Raw genomic sequence first — 25137 nt, forward strand, 5'->3', positions numbered from 1 at the left:
CTAGAGGTGGGGCGAGAGGCGGCGGTTTCGGGCGGGTCAGGGCGGAGCTGAGAGGACGGCAAAGGCGGAAGCAGCGGCCAGCGGGACTGGGAAGGGGCTGGTCCCGGAAGGAGGAGGAAACCTGAAAAGAAAACAGCAACAAGCTGAGGTGCTGTGACAGAGGCAAACAAGATGGCGGCGGCGAAGGGGAGCCACTGGGTCAGGGCCCAACTGGGGCTCTCGCCGCTGCTGCTGCTGCTGACTATGGCCCTGACCGGAGGCTCGGGGACCGCTTCGGCTGAAGCTTTTGACTCGGTCTTGGGTGATACGGCGTCTTGTCACCGGGCCTGTCAGTTGACCTACCCCTTGCACACCTACCCCAAGGTAGGGCCCGTCCAAACCGGGCTACAACCCTTCCGTGGCCTCCCATCTCTCCGCTCTCCCGTACCTCTGTCGGCACTGGAAGCCTGACTGTTGAATCCACCCTTCAACCGCTGTCTCCCATCTGTGTAACTCCTGTTTTCTTCCCCTAATCTTACCCGCACCGCACTTCTGCTGTAATTACCGGAAGTTTGTGCCGCACCTACCCTGTAATAGGCTGGGGACACAAAAATAAGCAAGACACGACCCCTTTCCTCTGGGGCCTTGCGGGGCAGCAGGGGAGACGAACACTCGGAGGGGGAGGAGTATCCAGATGATTAATGCGGGGTCCTCACCTTCCAGGGACGGCGGGGGGGGGGGGCAGTTGCAGATACGCCAGCCCACAAAATGTTAACTCTTAACCCCTGTTGCCTGAGCGCCTCTCTGGGCTGGGACCCTGCAGTCTGTTCCTGGAGTCAAACAAGTAGACAATTCCACCGTAGTATGAAATACATCAATACATCAGGAGTTGGGAGACGCTTAGGGAGGGCTTTCCGCCTGTGTTGAGTAACTGTACAAGGCGCTCACACTGGGACTGGAATGGCTTAGAGAAAAAGCAGTTAGGTTGCTGCATTCAGAGAACTTACCATTCAGTGCAGCAGAAGACAGAGGGAATAAGTGGAGTGGGAAAGAAATGAGACTGCCCTTAGTAGGGGGATCACAACTTATGGGCAGAGTGACCCTTCCTCCCCTCCTTGTCCACCCTCAAGTGCTGCCTTTCCTTTAATTCCATTCCACTAATCGAGTTGTTTTGCAGCTTCTAAAGAACTGTTGACTCAACATCCTAAATTGCGTGGTGACTCCCCCACCCTTCCAAATATATAATTTGGGTATATCATCCTCCCTCCCCCGCCTTTCTTTATGAGAGCTTTTGCTAGTCTTTTTGCCCTTGCTTTTCCTTCATCTTCCCTATGCTGTATGCTTAACTGTGTGGCTAGCCCTCTTTGCTCTCTCAAACTACAAAGTGACAGGTTTAGGATGTTCCTTATTGGCAAGTGCTTTCAGGCTTTTGAAATTCTGAAGTTCTAAATGCTGTCACTGCCTGTATGTTTGTTTACTGCTGGATTTTACATTGCTTGAGGATTATCAGTTTTCAAGAAAAAGTGTGGGAGAGGGGATTATCAAATTTTCAGTCAGAGACAAATATAGCAGTCAAGAGAGAGAAATGAGGAATTCTGACTTCCAGACTTTCAAATCCATGTGTACTGCTCCTGGATACATTATTTTTTTCTCTTCTTATAAACCTCTCATAAGTAAGAGGATTGTATGAGGAAACTAATATTGATTTGTCCTGGAATTGGGCAGAGACTTATTTTGTATCTTTCTAGTGTTTGGATGTGTTGGTTGTTTTGTTTTTTCTGAGATTTTCCTAGCAAATTTGTAGTTATTTGAATACATATGCTGCGAGAATAAACAATTCAAAAGGATAAACGTTTCTGGAACCTCTAGGTATTTTTATAATATCCACTACTTTCTAACAATTGATGTGATATCTAAGTGTTTTTTATTTATTCAGTAAAGCTCTTCTCCCCAGGAACTCTAAATCATCTGGCTCCCTGTGTGTCCTGGCCTTAAAATTGATTAACTGTCTACTCTCTGTTAGCCAGTGTGATGGGAGATTTACCTCCATTATCTCCAATTCTCACCCTGCAAAGTTGGGTTTTACAATTGAGGGAATCGAGACTCTGAAAGGTTCAGTGACTTGCCCAAGGTCACATAGCCAGGAAGTAGTGGAGTAATAGGAATTCAGTCCTAAAACTGGCTGTATTATGCTGCCTTCTATTAATGAAGTTATATTATTACAAATATTTAATTTACTTATTTCACTGATGTCTGTCAGTCCTCCTTCAAATTATTGTGCTTTACAGTTCAGGAAAAAGCAGTGTGTGTTATAAGAAATTAGATGAATTTACAAGGTCCTGTAGCCTCTCTTGGTCTGGTATTTGTGACTGGCAGATAGAACTCTCATTTTAATGACTCTTTTTCAGAATTAATTATTTGTTGCAAGAAAGGATACAAAAAAAAAAAAGAAAGTAGGATACTTTACTTGTTTGTAAGTAGATACTTAAAATTATTATATTTTACCCTTTAACTTTCTTCAAAAGTATAATTGCTTAACTTGTCTGGGTCCAAATGCAGGAGACATAAGTCATGTTAATAACAAAGATAATTATAGAGCTAGCCTGGTCATTTTTTAACAGTGTGTGGGCTCTGGAACCATACAAACCTGGGTTCCATTCCCAGCTTCACTTTTTTTTAAATAAATTGATTGATTGATTTTTGACTGAGTTGGGTCTTTGTTGCTGCACGTGGGCCTTCTCCAGTTGCGGCTAGCAGGGGCCACACTTCCCTGTGGTGCGTGGGCTTCTCATTGCGGTGGCTTCTCTTGTTGCGGAGCACGGGGTCTAGGCGTGCAGGCTTCCGTAGTTGTGGCACATGGGCTTAGTTGCTCCGTGGCATGTGGGATCTTCCCGGACCAGGGCTCGAACCCGTGTCCCCTGCATTAGCAGGTGGACTCCCAACCAGTGCGCCACTAGGGAAGACCCCCAGCTTCACTTTTACTATCTGTGTGTCCTTGCTGATTACTTAACTTACCATGACTTCATTTTGTCAACTATAAACAAAAAACAAACAAAAAAAACACCTCACACCTTGCAGAGCAAGTGTGAGGATTAAAGATAGTATACATGGCACTCTTAGCACAGTGCCTAACACATGGCAATAGATAGTTATTTCCTTTGCCCAATGTCATAAAACCAATTTGGTACATACAGTATATTAGTAATGCTGAATAAGAGGGAGAATAGTTAGCCTGACTTAGCTCAGGATAAGAACATGCATGTAAAATCTATAGATAGTAGGGTTCCTTCTTTAAGGAGGATTCATTAAGTTTCCTTCTAATTATTTAGCTGGTATTCAGTTTGGTGGGGAGCACCATTTCCTTGTGCTCTAAATTAGGGAAGGTCTATTTTATGTAAGCTTGCCAGTCACTTTGGATACATAGGGCATGAAATATTATCTAGAACATGAAACACTTACTTGGAATAAGGTTATGATTTTTAATAGCTACCAATTGAGTGCCTGCTCTGTGCCAGGTATCCTATGATACATTAAGTGTTAGCACCATGCCTGGCACATTATGGGTGCTCATGAAATATATTATTAATGTTATGTCTACTTATTAGTTAGTATAGCATAATATTAATGATGTTGTAGATATAAGATATATAAATAAAATAATAAAGTATAAAATAAAATCCTCATCATGTTTCAAGATTGGCATATGAGTATTGGTCACTGTTTTACAACTAACGAGTTGAGGCTGAGAGAGATTAAGTCCCTTGCCCAAGGTTGTACAGAATAAGTGGTGAGGCTGAGCTTCTAACCAGGCCTAATTCCTGAACCTAGGCTCTTTCACCATGCTACAGTCTCTTCTGAAAATGGTACTGGAGGGCTTATTGGATTGGTTTAACACATGAAAACATATCTGAAAATGAAATGGTATGCAGTATAGCTCATACTAATGAGCTCATGCTTCCCCTATGCAATATAAGGAAATATGTGGTGCTCCAAAGACGTAAGAGAATTCTTCCACTGTTTTACAAAGCCTACAAAAGCTACTCAGGTATGAAATTTATTTTAATTGCTAACTCTTTCAATTTCACTGTAACAATAAATGCAGCTAGAACTGAAGTCCAAAAATGCACTACCTTCAAAGTTGTGTAATAAAACTTGTTTAATATTAGACTGCAGCCATCTCCTCTTAATGGATTGTTGCTACATAAATTTTACTAATCCTGCTGGAAAGAAATGCATACCTTTGTATTCCGTTGGTTGCTAACTGGTATATGCACATGCTGTTTCCTTCCTTATTAGGTGCCTGCCAGTTTGTACACAGTGAACTACACAGTAAGTTGAGGGGGCTCCCCCACATGTACTGGTTTGTTTCAAATACTATACATTTAACCAAAGAAAAGCCTGTTGAAGACGTTGTCATTAGTCTTATTAAGCAGTTCACATTTTCCAGCGACGAGTCTTTCCTATCTTGAGCTCTCACACATATACAATGATGCTTATAACTGTTGTTTTCTATTTTTAAAACCAGTTATTATGATTGACACTACTACCATTTATTGAGCACCTTCAATGTCCCAGGCACTGCACTAGGAATAGCTGTCTTCTGGCATTATTGAGGGGTTTGGAGATAATTTATAGTTTTTATTTCCTTTTTGAGATTTAGATAGGTAAAATAACTTGTACACACTGACCTAAAAGGTTTTATTCCAAGTCTGGCTGATTCCAGTGGCCTTTCCCATATGTCACACGTTGGCCTTGTTTGTGTTCTCAGTTCAGGTAAACCAAGTTCAAAAAAATCCTTTCACTTAAGCATTTTTTTAGATGTATACCTCACTTTATGGGGGCCTTTATGGCACTATTTGCCATGTGAAGCTAGTCGTGATACTTTTCCTGATAAGCCTGATGATTCGTATAAATATTTATGTGACAGAAGTACACCATTGGTCCCTAAAGTACTTGTTTACTCATTTATACCTCTATTATAGTTCTGATTATGTCACTGTTATTTTCAACTTTTCCCCCCAAAATATGACTATGGAATATGGGAAAAGGGTGATGTTTTTAACCCACTAGGTTTGTTTCTTGGATATCACTTTTATTATTTATTTGTTAGTTTATTTATTTATTTTGGATGTCACTGTTAAAATAAGGAACTAAGGGCTTCCCTGGTGGTTCAGTGGTTGAGAGTCTGCCTGCCGGTGCAGGGGACGCGGGTTCGTGCCCTGGTCCAGGAAGATCCCACATGCCGCAGAGCAGCTGGGCCTGTGAGCCATGGACGCTGAGCCTGTGCATCCGGAGCCTGTGCTCTGCAACGGGAGAGGCCACAACAGTGAGAGGCCTGCGTACCGCAAAAAATAAAAAAATAAAAAAAATAAGGAACTAAAACTTCTTTGTATGGCAAAGGTCTTGGTATTACCTGGCTCCTATCATTTTTCTTTCAGTCATAAATCTTTTGTTGGACAATTATAATAAACCCTATTAACTTTGCTTTCTTTTTGACCTATTTTCCCCCCGAAGGAAAAATGCTAGTTTTTGGTAATCCTCCCTGTTCTTGAACTCCCTAGGAAGAGGAGTTGTACGCATGTCAGAGAGGTTGCAGGCTGTTTTCAATTTGTCAATTTGTGGATGATGGAATTGATTTAAATCGGACCAAATTGGAATGTGAATCTGGTAAGATGCTATGCTAATGACATCAGCAGTATATAACATTGGTGTTTTCTTTGAGTTGTGTTATGCTTTTTATGTGTTTTCCTCAGAAAATGACAGGCATACTGTTTATTCATCCAGCATACTTTAATTATTATGAAGTTAAACTTCTAGTAGATACTGCTAGAAATTTCATGGGCTTTAAATTTCATCTGTTTATTGAGACAATGTTTATTTTATGCTGTGGATAGGACACCTTTGTTTAAGTAAGCATTTGGTTTAGACAATTGCAATAGTAATTACCCTTCTTATAATTCATCACTACCTTTTCAATGGATGGTATAATTTTCCTAAGCCTTTCATTCATAGGCTAGCTGACTTAGCTCCAAGTTTTTTACTGAATCGGGCCTTTGACTCAGTATTTAATAGTGTATTCTTTGTGGGTCATGCCAATAAAAGAAGTAACCAGAGTTTTGTCGTCTCTTAAACCACTATTCTTACCTTTTGCCAAAAGTGATGTGTTTAATAAAATAAACCTGTAATCAGGACAAAAATGACATTTAGCTTTTTAAAGAACTGTAATGGAATTTTCTCCATTCATTACCTTACACTGTTTATTCAGTGTAGCAGGAGGTACCTTTCTCCCTATCGCTATGCCAGTACTCACATTTAGCCTCTGTGATATCATAAACTTTTTTTATGGCGCAGTCTCCTAAATGGCCATCTTTATATGTGCATAATGCGGTTCAGTTTATTATCTAGCACCTTTGGGAAGTATATTACAAATGCATGACTGGGTGGAAAGAAAAATAAAATTGTTATAGTGGTAAAGTGTTATATCACAAGAAAGAAATGGCTCTAGTGAACTAAATGAAGAGTATATATGGTAGAGACTCATTCCAACTTTAGAATCCTGCTGTAGAACATTTTCTAAGTTCAGTTTTCTCAGAATTTAGGATGTTAGACTGATTGCTTTGTTTTATTTTTCCTTGCCATGTGAATACCCTTGCTTCTCAACTAAGTGATTCAGTTCCTAACAGTAATATCATATATTTGTGTAAATTACTAAAGTATATTATTTTGTTCAACCCCATGAAATAGGTGGTGGTAGTTCAGTTTTAGACCTATAGAGATCAATAGAGAGGTTAAATAGCTCCACCTAAGTCACATACACTGCCAACAAGTGGTGAAGCCAGAATTTCAGGATGCCAGTTCAGTGTTTTTTCCACTGTGCAAACCTTAGCTGTGAGGATCACCTCATATGAATGTCATCATGTAGCCAGAGCCTGAGTATGTAATTAATAGATTTATACCTGGAAGATCTGACTTGTGGGAGGCAGAAGATATGGGGTTTTATTAAAAGAATACATTTGCTACCGTTACCAAATGTGGAAATTCATATTGATGAAATACTTTTTAAGTATAATAAATTTCTTTATAAAATTTCTTTATAAGATGCCAATGTTCTCTCCCTTTTTTTCTCTCCTTCTCTTTTTTTTCTTGTAATTTGACTGTTTTTCTCTTCCAGCATGTACAGAAGCATATTCCCAATCTGATGAGCAATATGCTTGTCACCTTGGTTGCCAGAATCAGCTGCCATTTGCTGAATTGAGACAAGAACAAGTACGAAACAATTCTGCCTTTCAGAAATGCCTGCTTAGATCGCACTTTGTATTGAAATGTATATTGCCCACATGATCCTATTTTAGTGTTATATTTTATAATTAGTCTTCAGCAAACAAATTATATGTTTGCAAATAGAAGAGTCAATTGATTAATTACTTTTGTATAATGCTTTACTGTTAAGATGTATGTTCACACCTATAATCTCATTTTGGTTTTTTTCTAGGTCCAGTGATGGTATTATCCCCATTTTGCATATGAAAAAACTGAGGCTCAGAAAAATTGAGAGTTCCTTTTTTTCATCCCATCTGCTATTGCCTTAACTCAAATCATCATTATTTCTCATCTGTATTACTAAATTAACTTCTGATCTATTTTCCCACTTCAGCCCCCTCTAGTCCATCCTTTAGTCTGTGTCCAGATATTTATTTTCTGTGTCCAGATATTTATTTTCTAAATGGGAATCTCGTCATGTCATTCTCCTATCTTATATACTTCAGTAGCTCCCCGTGACATACAGGTTTAAGTCCAAACCACTTATCACAGCCTGGCTCCTGATTACCTCTTCTATATCATCTCTTATAATTCCCCACCCCTCATACTCTATCCAAACATACTGGGAAAAGTTTTTTAATTTTATTAACTCTGGCATAAGAAGTACAGCCACATGGCACAAAACTCAAAAGGTTAAAAAAAAAAAGTTGACCCATATTACTACTGCACTACATGATCTGCAGTTGGTTGAATTCTCAGATGCAGAATCGCGGATATGGGGAGCCAACAATAATTTGTGTGTATACACAGATTTCGGCACCCCAACCCCTGCATTGTTCCAGGATCAGCTGTATAGTGAAAAGTCTCCTACTCCTGTATCTCTTAGCCACTCCATTTTGCTCCATTAATGTAGCCAGGGTTACCAATGCAGAGGTAATTTATATATATACAAGAATACATGTATTCTTTCTTTTCTAAAATATAAGTAATAAAGAATGTCTACTCACTTTTTTTCACTGCATACATGTTTCATTGTATGGATGTATCATTTAAGCAGTCCCTTATTTGTGGACATGTAGGTTGTTTCTAATTTTTTAAATTTATAAATGATGTTGCATATTTTTCACATTTATATCTATAATAAAATCACAGGAGTAGAATTGCTGAGTTAAGAGGTATATGCATTTTTAATTTTGAGAAATAGAGCAAAATTGCCCTCCATGGAATTTGTATCAGATTTTAAAATTGACATATAATTCATTCTATAAAATTCACCCTTCTAAAGTATTCGGTGCAGTAGTTTTTAGTATATTCACAAACTGTGCAACCATCATTACTACCTAATTCCAGAACATTTTCATCATCAAAAAAAGAAATCTCATACCCATTAGCAGTCACTCTCCTTTCCTCCTCCTCCCAGTCCTTGGCAATGTACAAATTTTATTACAGTTTTAATTTGTGTTTTTCTTATGAGTAACTTTAAAAATAATTTCTAATTTTTAAGACCCATATTTATTTCCTTTTCTCTTAATTATGTACATACTGAACAGTCCTTAATGTTTGTAATATGACATTATTTCTTGCCTCTGTCCCTTCTACTCCCCATCTGCTCAGTGAATCCTCTTGATTCAGGGCAGGTGTCATGTCCTTTTCGAAGCCTTCTTAACCACCTCTGACCCCAGTTTGGGTTATGTGCCTTTCCCCATACACATGTTTCACCCTGTGTTTCACCTCTGTCCTATACAGATTAAACACAGATATACAGTGATAAATAAACACACATGGTTTAAACATCTTAAAATTTATAATCTTAACGAATGCTTGTTTAGTGAACTAATCAATGAATGATTTCACAGCTATTAAGTGGGAAAATTGGATCATGAATACAGATCTTCTGATTCTAAAAACTCTTCTCTGTTAATACCCCATACTGCCTCTCTTTTGGAATATAGCAGAACCAAAGCTATCCCTAGAGTTCAGCAAGTTGTATCCCACACTTGTGCTCTAGAGGGGCCCACTGCTGCTAAATAAGTCAAGAAGTCAGAATTGGAGGGGAGGTGATACCAATTAATGTAAAAATCTCATCAGTAGCTTACTGTATATAGTCAGCCCATAAATACTTCCCTCACTCTGCCCTGTTATCAGGTACCTTACATTTTATGCATATATTCTTTTTTTTTCCACTGGTGTTCATTATAGCATGGATTATTTTACATGAAAGCATTAAAGATGAGAATAGTATGATTTGTCCCTTCCCCTTCTACCTCTTGAGGACTTGCTAATCCTTATTTAATCAAATCTTAAGATTCTCCACATTTTTGGACCTAATTCAAAAGCCTGTTATTTTGATAGAGGTGACAGGTAGCTTAAAGTGTGTTTGGTCGCAAATTAGAAGATCCTGTGATTTTAAGCTTCTCATAGTTAATTTGCATAGGTAATGAAGAGTTTACTCTAATGTTGATGACTGTGGTAGAATCCTTAATGGTTTATATTCTGTCCCAATAAGGATTTGATTATGTTGCTCTCTTGAATATACATATATAAAAAAATAATATATTTCTCATGGTTTAATTTTTTTTTTAAGCTCATGTCCCTGATGCCAAAAATGCATCTACTCTTCCCTCTAACTCTGGTAAGGTCATTCTGGAGTGATATGATGGACTCTGCACAGAGCTTCATAACGTCTTCGTGGACTTTTTATCTTCAAGCTGATGATGGAAAAATAGTTATATTCCAGGTGATGACTGTGCTTCATAGATTCATTTAAATACCAACAGTAGTAATGTATATGTCTTAAATGAATGTCTTAGTATAGGGCCATGTACTTAGTCCCTTACAAATATTTATCGTCAAATAATAATTACTTACTAACCTACATTAAAACATTGGGCATCAGGACCCAATTTGACTTACCCCTCCCTCTGCCCATTGGAAACCTATTTAAAGCCTGTTGTTCCTTATCTTATAAGAACTCTGAATCTGCTAAATTTTAGAGTGGTTAAATTGATAAAAATGAAACCTCTAGATATGAAACATAAGAAAAATTAATGTAGTTTGAATATAAATAATGGTGTGTGTTTATATCATATATGGATATTAGGGAAAAGCAATAGAACATAATTTTTAGTTGTTAATAGTGCTTTTTCTCATAACTCTTATAAGAGAGCTTGTTGAAGAAGCATATTGCCTTCTAGAGAGGTAACTTTTCTCCTACCTCATTATTTACCATGTGATATGGTAATAATAGCTGCTGTCTTTGAAGGTTCATGTGTACTAGGCATTTACATATATTATCTGAAATCTTCAAACAACTTCATGAGGTTGTATTATCACTATTTTATTGATGAAGAAACTGTGAGTCTAACTTATTTAAGGTCACGCTGCCAGTATAACAGAATTAGGCTTCAAACCTGGGTTACTTTAGCTCCAAGGCTCATATACCACCCTACCATGCTGTCTTCCTTTTAATTTGGTTGTTAAATTCCTCAAACTTACCAGCCAACAAATTATGTTGTGATGCTTTCTCTCAGGTAATAATTAAAGTAAACCCTTTAATTATTATTGCCAATTGAGTGGCTTATTATAAGGCTAGTCTGTGATTTTTAGCATTGTCCTGAGTCTTGGGTACCCTGTACTTAATTTGGTAATATGTAAAACACAGAAGGAGTTTTCTCTCTTTAAGTTCATGAAGAAGTTCTGTGTCTGAAAGCTACTTAAGTTAAAGCTTAAGTTGACTCTCAGAGAGTGGAGTCCTCCTTCATTCCTGACTAGATGTGAGATTAGCTCTGTTCCTCTCTTTATGTCAACTTAAGTGTGACTATGATGGAGAAAACGCCACTCCAGAGAATCAGTGCTACATGAGAGATGTAAAGTATGGAGCACTGAGCTATAATTTATGAATTACTCATACTTAGGGAAGAATGGAATGTTTCAGATGAGAAAGAATAGAGATAATATGTGTTTAACCAGAAATTTTGGCAGTCTGCTAAATTATTCCTGATCAACCAGAATTAGAACTCAGTTTTGCATGGTATGATACTTAATGTACTATGTTGTAATTTGTCCCTCTTTATTTATTTATTTATTTATTTTATGTTGTCAGGCAATTAAACTGACTAAATTCTTGATGATGCTATAAGTCTGCTTCTTTGCAAGGCACTGGATCTAATGTTTAGCAAGTGCAATTAAAATATATTGTGGTTAACATGTTTTATTTTTTATACCATACTTCTGTTACTTTTTCTCAATTTGAATCTTTGTAGAGATGATACGTTATCGAACTTCCTACTGAGAAAAGCTTAAGAAGAAGTACAAATGACTTAATTGCTTTCACTATCATTTTAGTCTAAGCCAGAGATCCAGTATGCACCACAGTTGGAGCAGGAGCCTACAAATTTGAAAGAACCGTCACTAAGCAAAATGTCCTGTAAGTTTTATTTTAAGTAGCTTGGGATTAAAAACATTAACAGTCAAATCTGGTGGTGTTAGAATTGGTTGTATGATTGTTTTTACAGTAATGGAAGGTGAATAAATAATTTTTAAAACTGTGGTTCTCAAACTTTAATATGCATTAAGATCTGTAGAGTTTGTTAAAGCAATTTCTGAGCCCCACCTCCAAAGTTTCCAATTTACTAAATCTGGGATAGGACATGAGAATTTGTGTTTCTCACAAATTCCTGGATTCTGTTGCAGCTGGTCTGGGGACCACACTTTAGAATCACTATTCTAAAAACATTTAGTTTGCTTTGAAGGATGTTTTGAGTATGAACTAATGAGAGATTCTGGTATCTCCCAACAAACTAACCAAATAGTGAAACTACCTTGAAAATATGTTTTTATTCTATTTTTATTTCTATGCTAGAAGTGAATTTAAACTTATAGGAATAGAAAACATCAGGCTAAAACTGCTTACCTTTTAAAATGTGCTAGCTCATACCTTATTTTAGATACTGATTTTATTAACTTTTTAATTATTTTGGTGGGTGGATAATAACAGAACATAACACAAGGCCATCTTTAGATTTGAACAAACCAAATTCTATTATTACATTCAGAAATGTAATTAAACAGAAAGCATCAATGTCAATAAAAATTTGAAAGTAAAATAGGAAATTCATAATGTTGTATAATATCCAGTTGATTTTTAATGTGCCAGAGGAACTTGCATTCATTATAAAATATGTCAGATTACATTTACAAAAGCAGCTGGATATCTGTACAGTGTATATATCTAGAAGCAGTCATTTGAGACTAGCTTTTGGAATATAGGATATCATAAACTTGTACCTTATTATTTCAGCAGATCTTCATATGAGAAGTTCACATGCACATAGGAACTATCTTGAAGATGGAGAACGCGATGGTTTTTTAAGATGTCTCTCTCTGTATGTATTCATCTTCACTTATGCATATAGGAGATAAAATCTGGCTTGTATCAGAGAGATGCAGTCCTTTTTATTATTTTAAAGTTATATTAGCTGCTCAAGAGTAGAAAACTTTTTTTTACCTTTTACCTTTTCCCTACCAAATCCAAAGTTGTACTTTTGGATATTTTATTAGTTTGTTTAAAAGGTAATTCTCATACTACTTTAATCAAACCCAAGCGGGTAGTCTTTTTCACAGCACAAAAGCATCCTTGTTCTTATTGGGAGTCTTTGATTTATGTTACGATATGTGCTTCTTCAGGCATCTCAGTTAAGCTTTAATTTAATATTTATTGAAAAAAATTCACATATGAGTAGACCCACACAGTTCAAATCCGTGTTGTTCAAGGGTCAACGGTATTTACATAGCATTTACATTTTATTGGATATTATAAGCAATCTAGAGATGATTTAAAGTATACAGGAAGATATGCATAGGTTATACGCAAGTACTACACCACTTTATATAAGGGAATTGAGCACCCTCAGATTTTGGTATGGGAGGGGGCAGCAGTCCTGGGACCAGTGCCCTGGGGATACCAAGGGATGACTGTGTGTCTAAATGGTTTGGGGGTTGGATTTTTGTTTTATCTATATGGCCACACAGGAGGCTAGGGGAGGTAGATAAGGGCTACAGATAAAGGAGGGCTTTGTGTTCTATACTGAGTGTCATCTCCATGCCAAGGATTCTTTTTTTTTTTTTAATTATTTATTTGACTGTGTCGGGTCTTAGTTGCGGCGTGGGCTTCTCTCTAGTTGTGGCGCACGGGCTCTAGAGCACGCAGGCTTAGTTGCCCCTCAGCATGTGGGATCTTAGTTCCCTGAGCAGGGATTGACCCCGCGTCCCCTGCATTGGAACGCAGATTCTTAACCACTTGACCACCAGGGAAGTACCCATGCCAAAGATTCTTAAGGGTGGCAAGGGAAAGTGGGCAGGCGAGGGTAATTGTTACCTTGTGCCCTCCTGGGAAGGAATATCAGGCCTTCTGAGGATGAGGAGGGTTTTATCAAAGTATGCATGCTTCTACTCCTCCAAGGAGTTGTGATAAGAGCCTTCTCCCTGCAACCACCCCCCACCCCTAGCCAAAAAAAAAAAAGAGAGAGAGAAAGAGACGGTAGGCCATAGCACTTGGTGATAATTATCTACTCTGTGTCAGATACCAGACCAAGCACTTGAGTAGAGAGGTGAACAAGTGTGTATATACTCTAGTGGACTATTCTGTCTCAAGTGTAACACTTCAGTAGCCCACGCTACATGCTTCCTGTAATTTCTTAGAGTAGAAATAGTTTCTTGAGAGGTTTTATCAGATATCAGTAGGGTTCTATTAGAACCTAAAAATTAATACTTTTTACTGAATAAACTCTTTAAAGACTGGGTAAGAAAATGAGAATTAAAATTTTCCCTTCCTTTCATTGCTAAACTTGCTTTTGACGTTGTACAGAAAAAAAGACAATTTTTCTCTCTCTCAGTATTTTGGATTTTTGTTGCAGTTTGATAAGTTTTATGGAACCTAAATAATTATCTAATCTTAAGTTACAGTTTATTCTTTTTTTTTTTTGGCCATGACACGCGGCTTGCCAGATCTTAGTTCCCCAACCAGGGATTGAACCTGGGGACCCGGCAGTGAGAGCACTGGGTCCTAAACACTGGACTGCCAGGGAATTCCCTACAGTTTATCCTTAATACTGCATTACCTGGCATCTTATTGATGCCTTATTGCCTTTTAACATTTTGTCATGTTTTATGTTATTCTTTTAAATCTAACATTTTAAAAATAGCTTCACTTGTTCTTTAAATCTTAATCTATAGTTTAGTAAACAATAGGGCACTTATGGAAAAAACTCCAGTTGCTGATTCTTGTAACCGGCCTTCTACCCTAAGATATTTTAATCATAAGAAAAATATAACTATCTCTTTTTAAGATATGTGCTAATGGATACAGAATGCTTCATAATAGATATGCTCTTGTAAGTTGAAATTCTAGTAAATTGTGCTAAGTTAAATATTTGAAATGTAGTAGAGAAGCTAACTTCTGGAAGCCTGTTGTGAAGCCATTTGTAAAACAAATGATCATTTCATAATTTACCTATTCTGTACCTTAATTCTTTGGAATATTGGGTTTTCTTAAAGCAAGTATTATCTTAATACCTTGCAAAATAATATATGACATTTGTGTAGCACTGTACAGTTTATAGGACACTTTGATTTGCCTTATCTCATTTAGTAATTTAAAAATACCCTTAACAGTAATTTGCTTTAATTTCATATATTTAGCAGAAAGCCAGTATGTCTGATTTTTTAATTTATAAAGGTAACATACCCATGTTATAGAAACTTGAGTAATGGAGGAAAGGACATCATATCACCCTAATATAATAGCTATTATAATATTTTCTTCTCTAAGTATGTTTTTTAAAATAGTTTTAAAGGTAGTACATATAAAGTTTTAATTATATTATTAAATAAGTACAAAAGATTGATTGCCTGTAATTGTTAAGAGCCTCCTATTTTTTATATTATGCAATTTTAACATAACTAATTGTTGATTTTTTTTCCCCCCCAGTAACTCCGGGTGGATTTTAACCATGACTCTTGTCCTCTCCGTGATGGTATTGCTCTGGATTTGTTGTGCAACCGTTGCTACAGCTGTGGAGCAGTATGTTCCCTCTGAGGTAAATTTAATTCTAACTCTTAGGCCTTTTGAAGACTGAGCCATATGATTTACTTTTTTTAATGCCTTATTGGTTTAGCTAGAAACGCAAAGCCTTTCTATTAATAGAATGAGAGAAGATTTGGTGGTTTTAATCACACACCGAGATTGGCACACATGAGAATTACAGGTTCTCAGCACAAGAATCACTTTCCAATTTTCTGTGGTGCTAACTACTATAATGACCAGTGTATGCCGCCTGGTTTGAGTACAGTGTCTCTCTTCTCCCTAGACCTTTGAGACTGAAAAAAACCCAGTGACATCAGTTTCTAAGGTGATATATAAGAAAGAAAACTTGTAGAACTACTTAAAGTTTTAAATTTAACATTGCCACAAATGTTAAGGAATAATTGCTGCTTTAGAAGCAGCAAGGCTAGAGCTTTTGATTTTGAGTAATGTGTTCTGGTATACCCTGAGAGAGATGGAAAACTGTCTTGACTTTCTTGGTAATTAAAATTTAACTGGCTCAAGAAACATACTGTTAAGGTAAAGGATTTTTGTTTCAGAAAAAAGGTCTAATTTCAGTATGGTACTGGCACAAAAACAGAAATATAGATCAGTGGAACAGGATAGAAAGCCCAGAGATAAACCCACGCACATATGATCACCTTATTTTTGATAAAGGAGGCAAGAATATACAATGGAGAAAAGACAGCCTCTTCAATAAGTGGTACTGGGAAAACTGGATAGCTACATGTAAAAGAATGAAATTAGAACACTCCCTAACACATACACAAAAATAAATTCAAAATGGATTAAAGAAAATGGATTAGAGGAAAACATAGAACACTCTGTGACATAAATCACAGCAAGATCCTTTTTGACCCACCTCCTAGAGAAATGGAAATAAAAACAAAAATAAACAAATGGAACTTAATGAAACTTAAAAGCTTTTGCACAGCAAAGGAAGCTTTTACACAGCAAAGGATCAAAACTACAATGAGGTCACCTCACACCAGTCAGAATGGCCAGCATCAAAAAATCTACAAACAATAAGTTCTGGAGAGGGTGTGGAGAAAAGGGAACCCTCTTGCACTGTTGGTGGGAATGTAAATTGATACAGCCACTATGGAGAACAGTATGGAGGTTCCTTAAAAAACTAAAAATAGAACTACCATATGACCCAGCAATCCCACTACTGAGAAAACCATAATTCAAAAAGAGTCATGTACCACAATGTTCATTGCAGCTCTATTTACAATAGCCAGGAAATGGAAGCAACCTAAGTGTCCACCGACAGATGAATGGATAAAGAAGATGTGGCACATATATACAATGGAATATTACTCAGCCATAAAAAGAAACGAAATTGAGTTATTTGTAGTGAGGTGGACGTACCTAGAGTCTGTCATACAGAGTGAAGTAAGTCAGAAAGAGAAAAACAAATACCGTATGTTAACACATGTATGTGGAATCTAAAAAAAAAAAAATGGTTATGAAGAACCTGGGGACAGGACAGGAATAAAGACGCAGATGTAGAGAATGGACTTGAGGACGCGGGCAGGGGGAAGGGTAAGCTGGGACAAAGTGAGAGAGTGGCATGGACATATATAAACTACCAAATGTAAAATAGATAGCTAGTGGGAAGCAGCTGCATGGCACAGGGGAGATCAGCTCAGTGGTTTGTGACCACCTAGAGAGGTGGGATAGGGAGGGTGGGAGGGAAACACAAGAGGGAGGGGATATGGGGATATATGTATGTGTATAGCTGATTCACTTTGTTATAAAGCAGAAACTAACAGACCATTGTAAAGCAGTTATACTCCAATAAATATGTTTAAATAAATAAATAGAAATAAATAAAAACAATGACTTTTGAGCTCTTAAAAAAAAAGTCTAATTTGATGATTCAACTTAGCTTTCAAGGAAGGAAAATTAATTATATAACTAAACATAAGATAATAAATTCTATTGACATCAGATCCAACTGAAATAAACTTTAGTTCTCATATGCCTCCAGAATGCAATAGAAAAAGAGAGAAAAGAAGAAAGGAGGGAAATTTGAAGAATGGTATGGATTGGCAGAGACAGGAGGGTGGACAATATTCCCAGGTACAGACAAGAATAAGCTACTATCAGGGAAGGACTGTAAGCAGCTGACTTGATTAAAAGAACTTAAATTAGGAAATTAAACCAAATGAATAAAGTTAGACAGGATTGGGAAGAACGTTGAATTGTGGAAGTGTTAGACAATGGGTAAATTTCTGTAGAACTCATCTGTTTATGATATGATCTGAACATCCTTTTGCTAATTACCTATTTGTGTTCTTGTTTAGTTCTGATATCCATATTTTAATCATTTTATTGTTCCTGATAAAGTTGAAATTACACATCTCACATAGGATTGCCTTTGCCTATTACTTGCTTTTGAACTGCCCCACGCACTCTAAATCCTCATGACAACAAAGCTACAAACGCAGAGTAGTAAATCTTTATTGACACTGTGGTACTTTATTCCTTCCATTAGCACAATTCCTTCTCTTTACTTCTAGGATGCCCCTTGTAAAAGAAAGATACGCGTAGAGATTGGTGTGGTTATTTCCTGGAAAGATTGAATTACTGGCCTCAGGTGGAATTTACCTTGATAAAATCACCACTACCTGGCTTCTGGTTCCCAGGACTACTGACTAATGTTGAGCATTTTCTGCTGGACACCATTCTAAGCATTTTATATGGATTAGCTCATTTAGTCCTTTCAGTAACTCTGTGAGATGGCTACTATTATTATCCTCTTTTCCAGATATGAAAACTGAAAGAGAGAATGTATTATTGCCCCAGTGTCACATAACTAGTAAGTGGTAGAACCAGAATTTAAACCCAGGTCATCTGACTCCAAAGCCAGTACCCTTAAGTTTTTTAGTTAACCTGGAGTCATCACTAGGGAAGTTGATTATGTTACTTATATCAGGAGCTCATCTTCTGTGTAACCTCTTTTGACACTAGAAAGTTGAACACCACTGGGACCACATGTTTCATGTTTTTGAGTCAGGATGCTCACACTCTCTTACTGAAACAGTTCTTAGATGGACATTTCATGGTTTTTCCTCTCTTATCTCCTTACTTGACTTATGGAATTGATCTCCTCTTCTGGTGTTGTTTAGACATAACAGTGCTTCACATTGTGGTTTTGGTTACATCTTACAGACCTGGGGACCTGTCCCTCCCTTTCAGAATATTCTTGGTCTTTTTCTTCCTTTTAGATGTTGTCTCTGCTATGATAAATTTTGTCTTGATTGTATAGCTTTAATTCTGTGAGAAGTTCTTTCCCCTTATTTCCAAGTTGTTTGTAGAACACCTCGTTGTTCCCACATATGCCCAGGCCCCTGGATCATAAAGCCTAAAGCATCAGAACCACACGTGGAGTCCTGTTGGCAGCTATTACATTCCCTCCTGATGTCTGCATATGGATGCCACTTTCTTTCCCCTCTCTAGAACTCTTCTTCCTGTCCTTAACAATCAAAAGTATGGTGACACCCTCAAAGAGCCTATGCTTTCCTAAGATACATCTTCTAGAAAAATATATCGAAAACACTTATTTGAATTCACTGCTTTTAGGCTTTACTTTGTATCTGAAACCACACTTTAGCTAAGTAATAATGTTTTTTCAACTGTATTTTTTTTTTTTTTTTTTTTTTTGGCCGTATGTGGGCCTCTCACTATTACGGCCTCTCCCGCTGTGGAGCACAGGCTCCGGACACGCAGGCTCAGCGGCCATGGCTCACGGGCCCAGCCGCTCCGTGGCATGTGGGATCTTCCCGGACCGGGACACGAACCAGTGTCCCCTTCATCGGCAGGCAGACTCTCAACCACTGCACCACCAGGGAAGCACTCAACTGTATTTTTAATTATAAAAATTCTACATACTTGGTATAGAATTTATAAAGTTATATATAAAGAAGCAGGAAAAAAATCACTCATCCAGAACTATTTCATATTGCCATTTTAGTGGATTTCTTTTCACAATTGAAAACTGTATAGGACTTGCCTGGCGGCGCAGTGGTTAAGAATCCGCCTGCCAATGCGGGGAACATGGGTTCAAGCCCTGGTCCGGGAAGATCCCACAGGCTGTGGATCAACTAAGCCCATGTGCCACAACTGCTGAGTCTGCGCTCTAGAGCCCGCGAGCCACAACTGCTGAGCCCATGAGCCACAACTACTGAGCCTGCGTGCCTAGAGCCCATGCTCCGCAACAAGAGAAGCCACCACAGTGAGAAGCCCGTGCACCACAATGAAGAGTAGCCCCCGCTCGCCGCAACCAGAGAAAGCCTGTGCACAGCAAGAAAGACCCAACACAGCCAAAAATAAATAAATAAATTAATTAAATATATTAAAAAAAAAAAAAGTTGTATTAACTGGGACTTCCCTGGCCATCCAGTGGTTAAGAGTCCATGCTTCCATTGCAGGGGTGTGGGGTCAGTCCCTCGTAGAGGAACTAAGATCCTGCATGCCTCACAGCGCAGCCAAAACAAAAAGGAGAAAAAACAAGCTGTATAAACTATTTCAGTATTAATGTTTTGTTTCTTATTGTAAAATATAGCAGTGTAAATACTCCTTCCCTGGTATTTTCTCCTTTATTTATTGTAAAAGTAGCTGAGAATTTAGCATTAGGAAATTATTCAGATTTTCTTAATCAAAAGCCACCTATTTTAAACTTTACTTTCATAAAACCTCTTCATTGATTTTATTATTGGAACATAAGTTACTTCTGACCCCTCTCCATAGTAACATGAGACTCCATGTTAAGTAATACAAGCAATGAGCAATGTTATTTATATGTTGTTATATTATTTATATATATAATCCTATGTGTTTATAGGAAATCATAGACCTGCTGAGAGAATGTTTCTCTTCAGTATGGACCTGGTATCTTGAGCTCAAACATGAAATATAAAAAGCTTCCTTTTCATTCACTACAAATAAAGCTTAAAATGGTGCTAATAAGGGCCAGGAATGTGGTCTTGGAAACTTATGAGCAGCTTTATTTTTTTTATTTAGGAAAGTTCTGAAATAATTTATCCTTAGCCTGTTTTGTATATAGTAGGTACTCATCATATACCATTTGATAGTAATGCCAGAAAGAGTTGGCATTTGTTGATCTTAAAGCAGTATCATTTTGAGTGACTTACAAAGATTTTGATCCTTTTTTCTCCACTGTTTTTCCCTGTTCTTTCACATTTATGATGTTTTTTTGAAACTTCATGAAATAATGCTTTTCTCTTGTTGAGCTGTCTACTTAAGATAATAAAGAGTTGTCATTCATAGTGGTCCTTGTCAGGCAGGTCAAACCTGACTTATAAAAACAGGGTTCAGCAATATTGGATATTCCTTTCTAGAGACCAGGCAGCCTCAGAAAATTGCCAAAGCCACAAATAATAATACAAATGCTGCCTCAGTGTTATCTCATTATCTGTTTGCATCCTTTTTTCTTATTTGTCAAGACCATGATCATCTGATTTCAAATGGTTAGTTAAGAAAGGTTTTAGAAGACTTCAAATAACATTCATGTTAGTAAATCACAGACACTTATGGATAACATATGATGTGCTAGGCCCTGTTCAAGAGATTAGAGGTACAATGAAGAATAACATGAAGGTGGAACAAAGTTGAATGTTAAAGGCTGCAATGACTCAAGAAGTAGGGTGGGGGCTTCCCTCATGGCGCAGCAGTTAGAATCTGCCTGCCAATGCAGGGGACACAGGTTCGATCCCTGGTAAGGGAAGATCCCACATGCTGTGGAGCAGCTAAGCCCAAGCGCCACAACTACTGAGCCTGCGCTCTAAAGCCCATGAGCCAAAGCTACTGAAGCCCACGTGCCTAGAGTCCGTGCTGCACAAGAGAAGCCATGACAATGAGAAGCCTGTGCACTGAAACGAAGAGTAGCCCCCGCTCACCGCAACTAGTTAAAGTCCACGTGCAGCAACGAAGACCCAATGCAGCCAAAAATAAATTAGGTTAATTTTTTTAAATAGTAGGTGAAACATGTCTTAAACTATAATAAACATTATTTGTCTAAAAAAAAAAAAAGACCAAGAATCTTGTTGTTTAGAAGCTTTAAGTCTCAAGAGAGACAATCAGAAAACGATGTAAATGCCATAGCTTTTTAATCTAAATTCTGTTAAGAAAATGAGTTTTAGAAAAGATTTATGTACATCTAAGATTGCATAACTGGTTAGTGGCAAAGGCAGGCCTAAAGCCCAAATACATACTAATTGAGTTTATTTTTAACTTTTAGAAGTAATACGTGTGACATAAAATTGACTTCCTCTTCCTCACTTCTCAGATAAACCAGTCAATAGTTTTTAAAAATTTTTCCAAGCAGTTGCCATTTAAAAATTTTATCTTTTATTTCTTGTTTTATCAATTTTAGACATTATCTGATGTCCTCCTACTAAAGGATGAGTTTAGTTCCCTTATACTGTCTCACTTCCATCTCTTCAGTTGCTGGGTTTTGGTTTTTTTTTATATATATATATAAATTTATTTCTTTTATTTATTTATTTTTTGGCTGCGTTGGGTCTTCATTGCTATGCGCGGACTTTCTCTCATTGAGGTGAGCAGGGGCTACTCTTCGTTGCGGTGCGCGGGCTTCTCATTGGGGTGGCTTCTCGTTGCAGAGCACAGGCTCTAGGCGCACGGGCTTCAGTAGTTGTGGCACATGGGCTCAGTAGTTGTGGCTCACGGGCTCTAGAGCACAGGCTCAGTAGTTGTGGCGCATGGGCTTAGTTGCTCTGCAGCATGTGGGATCTTCCTGGACCAGGGCTTGAACCTGTGTCCTCTGCATTGGCAGGCAGATTCTTAACCACTGAGCCACGAGGGAAGCCCCCAGTTGCTGGTTTTTATAATGTATATTATTATTTTGTATACATTTAGTGAGTGCTTTACAAATTTCTGTTGATTCCTCATTACTGCCTTTCCTTCTCCCTTTTTATACTGTCTCAATTTTCATTAATTATTATGATTGTTGACAATAAAATATACTCATTCTTCTGTATATATACTTTAATAGGTTGATCTGAAAAATTAAAATCCACTAGGCAGCATTTACAATATTATGATTATATAAATATTCAAAGTAGAACACTGGTTCTATTAAAACACTGGCAAATATAAACCTGAATTACTTAAAAGTGTTCCCAGGAGGATCTTCCATATATCTCTGCTTAATGGAACCCATTTTTGTTTTGTTCTGGCTTTCTTCCCATTTTCTAAGTCATCTCAGTTGCTACTGTTTCTTGTATGTTATTTTCTTTCTTGATTTCCTCTTTACTTTTGCTGGACCTCATTAAGTAATTTTTTTCATAAAGGATACTTGAGCAATAAACTTCCCAAGGTAACACTTTTGAAAATACCTCTGTTGTACCCTTGTATTTGGTTAGTAATTTGAGAATACAGAGTAGCCACAGAATCACTAAACATACTGGTTAGAGGTTATCCATATGCTCCCATCCATTTCCCTGCACGAATTTTGCTCTTTCTCCCTGATCTTCTAGATAGCTTCTTCCATATAGATGTTTGAAATAATTTAAACAGTCCTGGTCACTGTTTCAAGGTTTTTAAATGTTAAACAGAGTTGTGAAAGTTTTTCTTTCATTGTGCCCCAGAGCAAATTATCACATGTTAATTTGGGTTTTAAGGAGGCCTTAGTGTATCAGATCCATGTCCAATCCATCAACCACTGAATTTGTCTTGAAAATATTCTCTTACTGGAAAAGTGTCAGGTACTGGGCCACCTCCTTGGTGCAGGATAGTTACTGCCTTGAAACAGTAGACAGCAGACCACATCTGAAATGTGTTCAAGTAAGCAGCCATCATGACAATCACTTTTAGAACTTTTTTATCACCCCAAAAAGGAAACTCATACTAGTAGTTACTCCCCATTTCCTCCCAAGCATCTTCACCAGCCATAGACGACCAATATGTTTGGTCTCTTGTGACTGGCCTCTTTCACTTAGCATAATGTTTTCAAGGTTCATCCATGTTGTAGCATGTATTGGTATTGTAGATGCTTAAACTTTTGAAGGTGCTCTTTATTCAGCATCTTCTAAAAGCACCTTTCCAACATCAGGTACTTCTGTGTCGGTCTGTCTTTTTAATATAGTCAGTTGCCCTGTCAATAATGTCAGCACTTCACAGAATCAGAGATTTATTGCCATATGCATTAACAACAAAATCTATCCCATTTGTTAGTAAAAACTTTTCCTTTTCTATTTTTTCCTTTAGGAGATAGGCCTATATCTAAATAGACCTACTCTCAAAAGATATTAGACATTTCCATTATACTTCAGTGAATTTTATGACATTTGCACTGATTCTGTGTTGTGCTTTCATTCTTTCGTTTTAGTATCTATCTTCTTGGATATGTTAGTAATAATTTGAGCTTTTATATGTTTATGAAGACCTTTCTATCAGTGTTAAAGTATTTCATGTACATTCTTTGTTCTACTCACAGCCTTTTAAAATAGTACATACCATTTTCCATATATGTTAATTTAGAACATTTAGTAGCAGAGAAACTTAACCCCAAATCATTTGACCACTTGGTTGGAGAGCTAAGATCTTAAAGGAATTGATCACTTAAGGCATCAAACATCCAGAATCCATGCTCTTGTATGACCACACTTACTCCATTTAAACCTGAGCAATTTTTCTTGATGCTCAATTGTTAACTTCTAAGTATTTTAAGTCAGTACATGTGGAAAAGTTTTCTTTGGCCATCCACTGGGAACTGAATCACATATCTGTAACACTTTGAGTAAAAGCATTCTTGAGGACGTTTATAGAAATTTTTTTTTTACCAGATACCCACAGATTAAATTGCTATTTTTGAAGACTTACTTGGAGAGGTTCCTAATTATCCAAATTGCTAATGTTCATTGATTGTTTTTTGCAGAAGCTGAGTATCTATGGTGACTTGGAATTTGTGAATGAACAAAAACTAAACAGATATCCAGCTTCCTCTCTTGTGGTTGTTAGATCTAAAGGTGAAGATCATGAAGAAGCAGGGCCTCTACCTGCAAAAGTGAATCTTGCTCATTCAGAAATATAAGCTTTTTTTTTTTAAGAAAAGTGTATAGACATCTAAATTTCCATTCCTCATAGTGCTTTTTAAAATGGTTTCATTGGCTATAGGACTTAAAAATCACTATTAAATGCAAATAAAGTTACCGAAATCTGTGACGACTGTATTTGCTGTAATATTACCTGTAATTTTTTTCTAGTAATTTAAGAGATGGATATTTGGGGTTGTATTTTTATTTTACTAATATCTGTGCTGTTTTAATTATTATTTGCATTGTTTTTGTTTGTTTCCTTTCTTAGCCAAATTCTGTGAGCTGATCATTGTTTTTCCCCACCTCCTACCATGTCAGTCACCTTAGTTAATAAGTTGAATACTCAGTAGGATATGACACTCCTGCTCAGCAATGGCCCACAATCTGTAATTTGAAATTTAGTAGAAAATGCCCTTTAATACACTACATTTTCAGTTGTATTGAACTGAAATCATTAAAATTTTATTTGAATAATTATGTGCTGAAATTTGAGTTAATATACTAATTTTCCAGATCTTCCCTTTCACCCCTACCCAACCCAGAAAATAATGAGGAAATGTTCTATGTCTGTTTATTGCTATACGATGATCAGGGAGCAAATTAAAGCAAAAATGATTCACAAATGCATTTTATGTTATTTTGCACAGGCTATAGATTTTTTTGTTGGATGGATCTTTCCAAAGAACTATTTTTCTCTGTTAGAAAGCATATCAA

At 37.2% G+C, this 25137-nt stretch overlaps 1 protein-coding gene across 2 annotated transcripts; it reads left to right on the forward strand.

Annotated features, from left to right (window-relative positions):
* On the forward strand, positions 1 to 24558 carry TMEM59 (transmembrane protein 59). Of its 2 annotated transcripts, none has more exons than XM_030870221.3 (8): positions 1 to 363; positions 5541 to 5646; positions 7151 to 7245; positions 9824 to 9976; positions 11584 to 11665; positions 12539 to 12623; positions 15227 to 15335; positions 24264 to 24558. In XM_030870221.3, the coding sequence occupies exons 1-8, from the start codon at positions 172 to 174 to the stop codon at positions 24417 to 24419; spliced, it is 978 nt and encodes a 325-aa protein (XP_030726081.1). In that variant the 5' UTR covers positions 1 to 171; the 3' UTR covers positions 24420 to 24558. The 2 variants fall into 2 exon arrangements, with proteins under 2 accessions (XP_030726081.1, XP_030726082.1); XM_030870222.3 differs by having other exon boundaries at positions 3 to 363; positions 12542 to 12623.
* Positions 24559 to 25137: the final 579 nt, after the last annotated feature.

This window comes from Globicephala melas, chromosome 1, assembly GCF_963455315.2.
Source record: "Globicephala melas chromosome 1, mGloMel1.2, whole genome shotgun sequence".
Taxonomy (NCBI): domain Eukaryota; kingdom Metazoa; phylum Chordata; class Mammalia; order Artiodactyla; family Delphinidae; genus Globicephala; species Globicephala melas.